A 7,928-nucleotide genomic window follows, 5' to 3' on the forward strand; every position below is an offset into this window, starting at 1 on the left:
CCTCAAGCTGTTCATAGGAATAAGATTATCGTGCGATTTTTGCGCTGTGGCCAAATTATATACCATCCGATAGGAAAAACGCCAAATCGGGTGTCGCAACAAAAGCGAAACCTAGCGCAGGTTCCTATAAAAAGTTATGACTAAATAACTGGTTAAAATAAATATTTACAACGCGCAGCGAATAAAATAAAACCATATTAAAATAACTTGCGCGTCTCTATGTGTTACTACACGTCGCCATGGTAATGACGTCACCGATGATTACTGGGCCGCGCTCAGCCTGTCATTCCGCCAAATCTATATTCTATTAATGAACATAATAGCCTGGGGTCCTCAGGTAACACCGATGACTATATTTGGAAATGAGGGGAAGGCTCGCGCGTGTAGCATATATTATTACACGCTGGAAGCATGCGGAAAGAACATCAGGACTTTTAAGCTCACTCATAATCCTGGATAGTGTGGGATCAGGTTTGGTGATGTCTTGATTTAGACTTTCTGGGTTTGAGGGGTTATGTGTAGCTTTACAGTCCTTACACATCCACACGTGCCCAGATAGGGGACTGATTATAGATGCTTCCGACATACATTTGTGGAAAGTTTTGACATTCTCGCAGTTGTGAGAACCCCGGAAGCATGTGTAGCAAACGAATAAGGGTGGCTCTTCAGCATCCAATTCGACAACATATGATTCGTTGCAGTCACCGCAGGAAGTTGGAAGAAGTGGAGAGATACCAAATATGATGCGGTATACCAATGACTCCTTGGTGTGCAGTTTATTGTCATCTTCGTCTGCAAGGTTAATACTGAGAAACTCTGCACATGGCTCCAGAATATCGAGATTGAACTGATTCAGTTGTTTGTAGTTGACGGTACGCTTAGCAAATGGATCAAATGCAGCGAGGACACGTTTAACTAGTACATTAGACTCTGCCCGGAGAAGCAGGCACCCAATCGCAGTTTTAATCTGATTCTCTGTTTCCATATTGACAAAAATTGACAGTTGACACGTCTTATTCTTCAAATGTACACGTCTTATTCTTCAAATGTACTCGATAATATGTACTATTTCCAATATGTACACAAACCGCCACAGTATGCAGCAGTATCGAGCTGCTAAGCTTTTAAAGATAAGGGAGACAAAAATAGCAACGTATTAAACAAGTATACTGTATACTATACGGACTATAAGTATACGTTGTACGTGATAATGATATGACCGTATTTTATGATGAATGATGAAGTTGGTATAATTTCTCGTAAGCAGTAATAGGGTATGAGGTAATGGTTTTAGCATATACTTTTGTAGGTATATGCTAAAGATCAGATGGTTTCAATTGTATTCATTAAAGGCCAGCTAGAGAACGATTTGAAAGTCACGTGACAGTAGTAAAGTGATTTATCATCATTCTGGACTCGCTGAACAGCTTCACACCTTAATTTAAGATTAAAATGAACTCTGGGAGCCTCCACAAGTTATTGATTAAACGTTAGATCAGAGCTCTTGGGGGTGGTTTCTGAAAATCCGGAAATTTAGGCAGAATTATCGAAAAAGTCCCATTTATTTAAACTCTTTGACACTAATTACTCTGTTAGTTTCGATCCCTGTATTTTGAAGGAGTACTTAAATGTAACTGTGCCAAGCTTTTTCGACACTCAATGTATAATTGTCTATTTTAAGTAACTACACATTTTATTAACAAAGAATTTGAGTTGGTTTTGTGTATTCAGCATTATCGTTTTAATATGGCTTGAGAGATTATCGTTTGGATGCCCTGCATGCTAATTCAATTGTTTAAGCTGGGTCAAATAGAGGAATTTTACACATAAGCTATTTCTCTGGTACCAACAAAGTATGTTGGAATTCTAGACCGCAGAAATACGTGCATATTGTACTAGTCAACCAGAGATTGAAAATTGGGAGACGTTCAAATATATAGAAAATTCTAGTGTCACATATATTAAAGTTGTTTTGATTCGATATCTTACTCCGATCTGAATTTTGTGATATGTATGACGGACTAGAACACAATGAATACAATTTATATCGGTTTGTTTAGGATACCAAAGAATATTTTAAAAGAGGGCCTCGGCTGATTACGTAATATGTGAACGACCCCTTATATAAGGTGTAAGGGGTCATTCACATATTACGAGCGTACTAAATCACTCTACATGGTCGATCTTCGAGATTTTTATAAAAGGCCCCCCGACCGTTGAAACCAACTTCAATCGATGTATTTTCGGACGCTGATTCCGAATCGAATCACCCCCATGACATAGGGTTAAAATGATCTATAGCGAGATATTGGCGAAAAACTGTCTCGATCACGTGATATGACCGTATAAGGAAGTTAGTCTAATTTCTCGTTAGGGTTAGCAGTTAGGCCCTCAGCCTGTCATTCCGCCTAATCTCTATGAACATGATAGCCTGAGGTCCCCAGGTATAAAACTTTGAAAGTAAAAGAGTTAGAGACCTCCGGTTTTTTGTAACATGTTCGTTTTGTAAAAGTAACGTTACCTCCCCAGGAGGAAAATTTAAGACAACGTAGTTGTTGAGTTTGCTTGATTCACGATGTCAATCCTTCGCAGCTCGGTGAGGCCCAGTGGTGCATCTCGCCGATCTACCGAAGAAGGTGGTTACGAAGGTTGTTGCGAGAAGAATTATTTGATGCGCGGCGCGGCCCAGTAGTGCATCGCGCTACAAAAGTTTGCAAGTTTAACTTTGCGGATTCCTGTACTCTGATTGGCTGAATTGTGTCACGTGGTAGCTGCTTGAACATTGGAATGCGTCACGCGTGCAAATCATCAATCATGCTTAATGTCGCGCGCGAGGTCGAGCCGTCTGTTTAAATTAAACCAACTCTAGTACCACCACCAGCCAGTAACTTTTCCTATACTGGGGACTGTAGAGTGATTTAGCACGCTCCCAACTTTCCTCGGGCAAGTTTTCGAGAAGTTAAGAAAGCGGGCAACATTTCGAAAAGAAAGCTCTATACTTCGAAGAAATTTAGACGAGTAACATCCGTCAAATTGTCAAGGAGACTCGGTGCAACTAGTAAAAAAACTGTAAAAACAACAAACATTAGACAATTAGGCCTCATGACTAATTAGACATTAGACAATTAGGCCTCATGAGATCGCTAAAACCTAAACAATTATAAATATCAATGTAGAGGCCGGCGCGGTGCTACCGGGATTTTGAGGACTTATAATACTCGAGCTACTTTATTTTAGGTTAATATTCAAGTGATACACGAGTTATATTATTATTAATATTATGTAGGTGACTCGAAAAGTTTTAAGTCAGGAAAACTGTATTAAAGGCTAGCTTTTACAAAATCATTGCGTAAATCATAAGGCTAGGCATTTGACATTTGTTGGTTTTGTTTGGCTAGGAAGCTCCCAAAGACTTTTTGATGAGTAAAATAAATTCTTCTCATCAATTTAAAATTGCCATTGGGGAGCGCACTTTATTTGTTATTAGTATTAATTATTTTTACTGTTTACCGTTACGGAGATGAAATATAATATGCGCAAACCAACAATTAGAAATTAAAACCTCGTCCGAGCTATTTTAAAATCCACCTCAAAATCAAAATCAAATCCACCTCAAAATCAAATAGTTATAGTTATACTTATAGCGATAGTATCACTGATACTGATTAGATATACTATATCATAAAACTGCTTATTATCCTAAAACTATTAAACAATTTTGAGAAATTTAAAAAAATATTAGTTTAACAGTAACACCCCGTGACAATACTCGTTAAAGATTTGTCAAACAGAAACTATTAGTCGTAATATTAGAAAATTATATATGCAACTTGGACCAAACTATTTCCATTCTTAAAACAGTGTTCAAAAACACAGTATTAATCAATTGAATAATGTTTTTGGGGTCAGAGAGTATATTTAGAGGCTCAATCTGGCACCGGTGCAAGTTTCTATGTCTTACAGAATTGCGCGGACACCAATTATCTTGTTTATGTAACTGTAAGCTAACGTTCACTGATCATCCAACTGACCGTTTCCAAAGAGCCAAAACATCTCTAAAAAGTGTCGATGCGACTAGAGGGTCGTTCCAGGAGAGATAGTCTCGTCAATCTCAATGTACATCCGCTCATACTGGTGCCCGGAGAGACGAGCAGGGGCTTCTAACTTGTACTCCAGGCGGATTATCCGGAGAAAGGCTGACCGGAATTCTGGTAGGAGATGATACATGGAGAGTAACGAAACTAGTGGCTTCATATACAGCAGCTGAAAGATAGAGAGTGGGTTATATTCCACTTGAGGGATCAGCAGCATTTGTCATACTCATACTATAAACCTACAAAAGATAAACTAGATTTATAATGAAAGTGAAAGTTTTTAAGTTCCAAATAGTTACAAATAGTTTACGGAAGTGTGTGACTATACTGGGACACCATGTGATGAAATATTAATAAGAGATTAGGATATCTCACCATGAATGTAGCAGCCCTTCTGACAATAACAGAAGTAGAGATAGGGTAGGTGGTTCTGGTAAAGTGGCGGCTGATTTCATCAACCCACCACAAGGTGAACAGGAGACAGTAACTGAGGAACACCATAACCGTGCACGACCACCCACTTCTTATCTGAAACCAAGTTAGATTGTTAAGGGTTGTTAATGTCTGTGGTTGGAGTTAACCGGATGAAATTCACAAATTACTCGGCGTGTACATCTTAAATCGCGGATCTTCTATAACATTTTTCAGTATCACCCTTAATCACCCTTGATCACCCTTGTCATCACCCTTATCAGTTATCATACTGGTGTAAAGTGTAAACTGACCCTCTTTTTGCCAGAATGAATTCCCTTGATGATGGACACAATGCAGAGAGTGATAGGTAAGAAGTACTGAAGACAGAAGAGGAGGGAGAAGAGAAGGTTGTACTCTACGGAGTGTTTGGGCAGGGAGAAGAGAGCAGCATCACTCGAGATACACATCGCGTGAGTCCAGGACATGTGGTAATTCTGAAGGGGACGTTTAGTCGGAGAGAGAAACATTTTGGAGTTATCTCGATGAATTCTGAAGCTTAAGATCTACAGACAGTAATCTACTGATCCATTACCATACGAATATACCTTGAATAACTTCAAGTGCAGCACCATTGAGGTTTTCAATTTTGATCGAGGATTAATAAAAACAAGAACTGAGTAAAATTCCACACTAACCCGAGAGGTAATAAGAGGTCCAACAGCAAGAAGTCCAGCCACAGTCCAGATAGCTCCGGTAGTGAGATAATATCCCAGTCTGGTAATGGTCACGTGCCACATTTTTATGAGATGAGCCAGAGTCAGGCACCACCAGGTTACAGCTAGGGTCGTGCTGAATATTACTCCGCAAACGTTACATAATATGTCCATTTCCATCGTAACTGCACGTCCGGTTACAAGTGCCTGTTAGGGAGAAATCCAGATAGTCTTGGGTACTTCAGAGTTTTATTGGAATTTATGGTTGTGATTTGAAAGTGCACAATGTTAAAAACCAACCAAAAGGTTGTCATCAGCCGAAGAGCAGATGAAAGAAGTACCATGTTTGAGGTTGCTGGTATTTGGAAATTGAACGAACCTTGAGGGTGTAAGCCTGGCAGAAAACCAGCAGTATGTCGCAGAATACCAGGTGTCCTAGAACAGACACGTGGTGATCTGAGCGGAGTTTCACCACCGCTATCAGGGCCAAGACATTGAAGAAGAGTGTGAACACGGCCAGTGGTATCAAACACGTGATACAAAACCCGTCCAGTATCTCTACTAGCTTCAGGTTGTACATCTTAATACTGAATAGTGAATACAAGGGTTAGTAAGCTAGTTGATAAGTTAGTTAGTTAGTTAGTTGGTTAGTTGGATAGTTGGTTAGTTGGTTAGTTGGATAGTTGGATAGTTGGTTAGTTGGATAGTTGGATAGTTGGATAGTTGGTTAGTTGGTTAGTTGGTTAGTTGGTTAGTTGGTTAGTTGATAAGTTAGTTAGTTAGTTAGTTAGTTAGTTGGTTAGTTGGTTAGTTGGTTAGTTGGTTAGTTGGTTAGTTGGTTAGTTGGATAGTTGGTTAGTTGGTTAGTTGGTTAGTTGGTTATTCAGTTGTTTAGTTTGTTTGTTAGTACACTGATAAGGAGGTTAAGTTACTCACACTACGCAATTTGTTACAATGTTTCAAGGGTAGTTAATTCTTAATATCCGGTTCCTGAATAAAGAGGTGCGCAGGTGCTAGGAGACCAGTCACACGATTACAAGAGACGGACTAAAAATTGTAGCTGTGCGTAGTGGGTGGTGCTGTTGTGACCGTTGATTGTTGTCAACGTAAAGCCTTACCAGAACACCGGGAATAAAAAAAAAGGGGAAAATACAATTAAAACTTTAAAATTGTAGCGATTTTAACTTAAAATTTCGAGCATAATAACTGATCTGTGGAACAAAAATATTCTCTTTACAGGCCAATGTCAAAGTTGAGGCTGTATACTCGAGAGAACATGAGTCAGAAGCAAAATAACAAACAGGCGTGTACATGCAACTGAAATTTCGAACGCACAGTACAACTATGTACATAGCATAGCAGCATATAGTTACACAACGAAATGGCAAACCTTACAAATGTGAACTTCAGTCCACCTCTCTCTCTCTCTCTCTCTCTCTCTCTCTCTCTCTCTCTCTCTCTCTCTCTCTCTCTCTCTCTCTCTCTCTCTCTCTCTCTCTCTCTCTCTCTCTCTCTCTCTCTCTCTCTCTCTCTCTCTCTCTCTCTCTCTCTCTCTCTCTCTCTCCCTCTCTCTCTCTCTCTCTCTCTCGCACTGATTTTCCGAAAATCAGGGTATTTTCAGGGACGATCAGGGTCTTTGATGTTTCTCTCTCTGTCTCACACACAAATATATCACGAGTTGCAGTTAGTTAGTAATACACTAAACTTACAAAACAATCAGCAGGAGCTAATTGCCAACGTGCGATGGTATTATGCTGTATCAGTTCACAGTTTGCTTACTTCCGTATATAGGTCACGGTGCAAACCTGATTAACCCAGGATACAAACTTAACCTATGCTTATTGCAGAACTTCATGGTGGATAGTTACTGTGGTTATACCTTACCAGCTGTGGTTATACCTTACCAGCTGTGGTTATACCTTACCAGCTGTGGTTATACCTTACCAGCTGAGGTTATACCTTACCAGCTGAGGTTATACCTTACCAGCTGAGGTTATACCTTACCAGCTGAGGTTATACCTTACCAGCTGAGGTTATACCTTACCAGCTGAGGTTATACCTTACCAGCTGTGGTTATACCTTACCAGCTGAGGTTATACCTTACCAGCTGAGGTTATACCTTACCAGCTGAGGTTATACCTTACCAGCTGTGGTTATACCTTACCAGCTGAGGTTATACCTTACCAGCTGAGGTTATACCTTACCAGCTGAGGTTATACCTTACCAGCTGAGGTTATACCTTACCAGCTGAGGTTATACCTTACCAGCTGTGGTTATACCTTACCAGCTGAGGTTATACCTTACCAGCTGTGGTTATACCTTACCAGCTGAGGTTATACCTTACCAGCTGAGGTTATACCTTACCAGCTGAGGTTATACCTTACCAGCTGAGGTTATACCTTACCAGCTGAGGTTATACCTTACCAGCTGTGGTTATACCTTACCAGCTGAGGTTATACCTTACCAGCTGAGGTTATACCTTACCAGCTGAGGTTATACCTTACCAGCTGAGGTTATACCTTACCAGCTGAGGTTATACCTTACCAGCTGAGGTTATACCTTACCAGCTGAGGTTATACCTTACCAGCTGAGGTTATACCTTACCAGCTGAGGTTATACCTTACCAGCTGTGGTTATACCTTACCAGCTGAGGTTATACCTTACCAACTGAGGTTATACCTTACCAGCTGAGGTTATACCTTACCAA

General features: G+C 40.1%; 1 protein-coding gene across 1 annotated transcript; it reads right to left on the minus strand.

Moving 5' to 3' along the window:
- Positions 1-3,569: 3,569 nt before the first annotated feature.
- Positions 3,570-5,807, minus strand: LOC134812792 (uncharacterized). The gene is made up of 5 exons (XM_063820359.1): positions 5,601-5,807; positions 5,204-5,428; positions 4,820-5,002; positions 4,470-4,622; positions 3,570-4,263 (listed from the first exon to the last, which is right to left on the minus strand). The coding sequence occupies exons 1-5, from the start codon at positions 5,799-5,801 to the stop codon at positions 4,075-4,077; spliced, it is 951 nt and encodes a 316-aa protein (XP_063676429.1). The 5' UTR covers positions 5,802-5,807; the 3' UTR covers positions 3,570-4,074.
- Positions 5,808-7,928: the final 2,121 nt, after the last annotated feature.

This window comes from Bolinopsis microptera, chromosome 3 (assembly GCF_026151205.1).
Source record: "Bolinopsis microptera isolate Bmic1 chromosome 3, MBARI_Bmic_1.0, whole genome shotgun sequence".
Taxonomy (NCBI): domain Eukaryota; kingdom Metazoa; phylum Ctenophora; class Tentaculata; order Lobata; family Bolinopsidae; genus Bolinopsis; species Bolinopsis microptera.

Excerpts from the sequence above, each read along its gene's own strand:
- LOC134812792 (XM_063820359.1), bottom strand. The coding sequence starts at position 5,801 with ATGTACAACCTGAAGCTAGTAGAGATACTGGACGGGTTTTGTATCACG. Across the intron at positions 5,003-5,203 it reads GACCTCTTATTACCTCTCGG|AATTACCACATGTCCTGGAC; the intron begins GTTAGTGTGGAA and ends CGTCCCCTTCAG. Across the intron at positions 4,264-4,469 it reads GAAGGGCTGCTACATTCATG|CTGCTGTATATGAAGCCACT; the intron begins GTGAGATATCCT and ends TCTATCTTTCAG.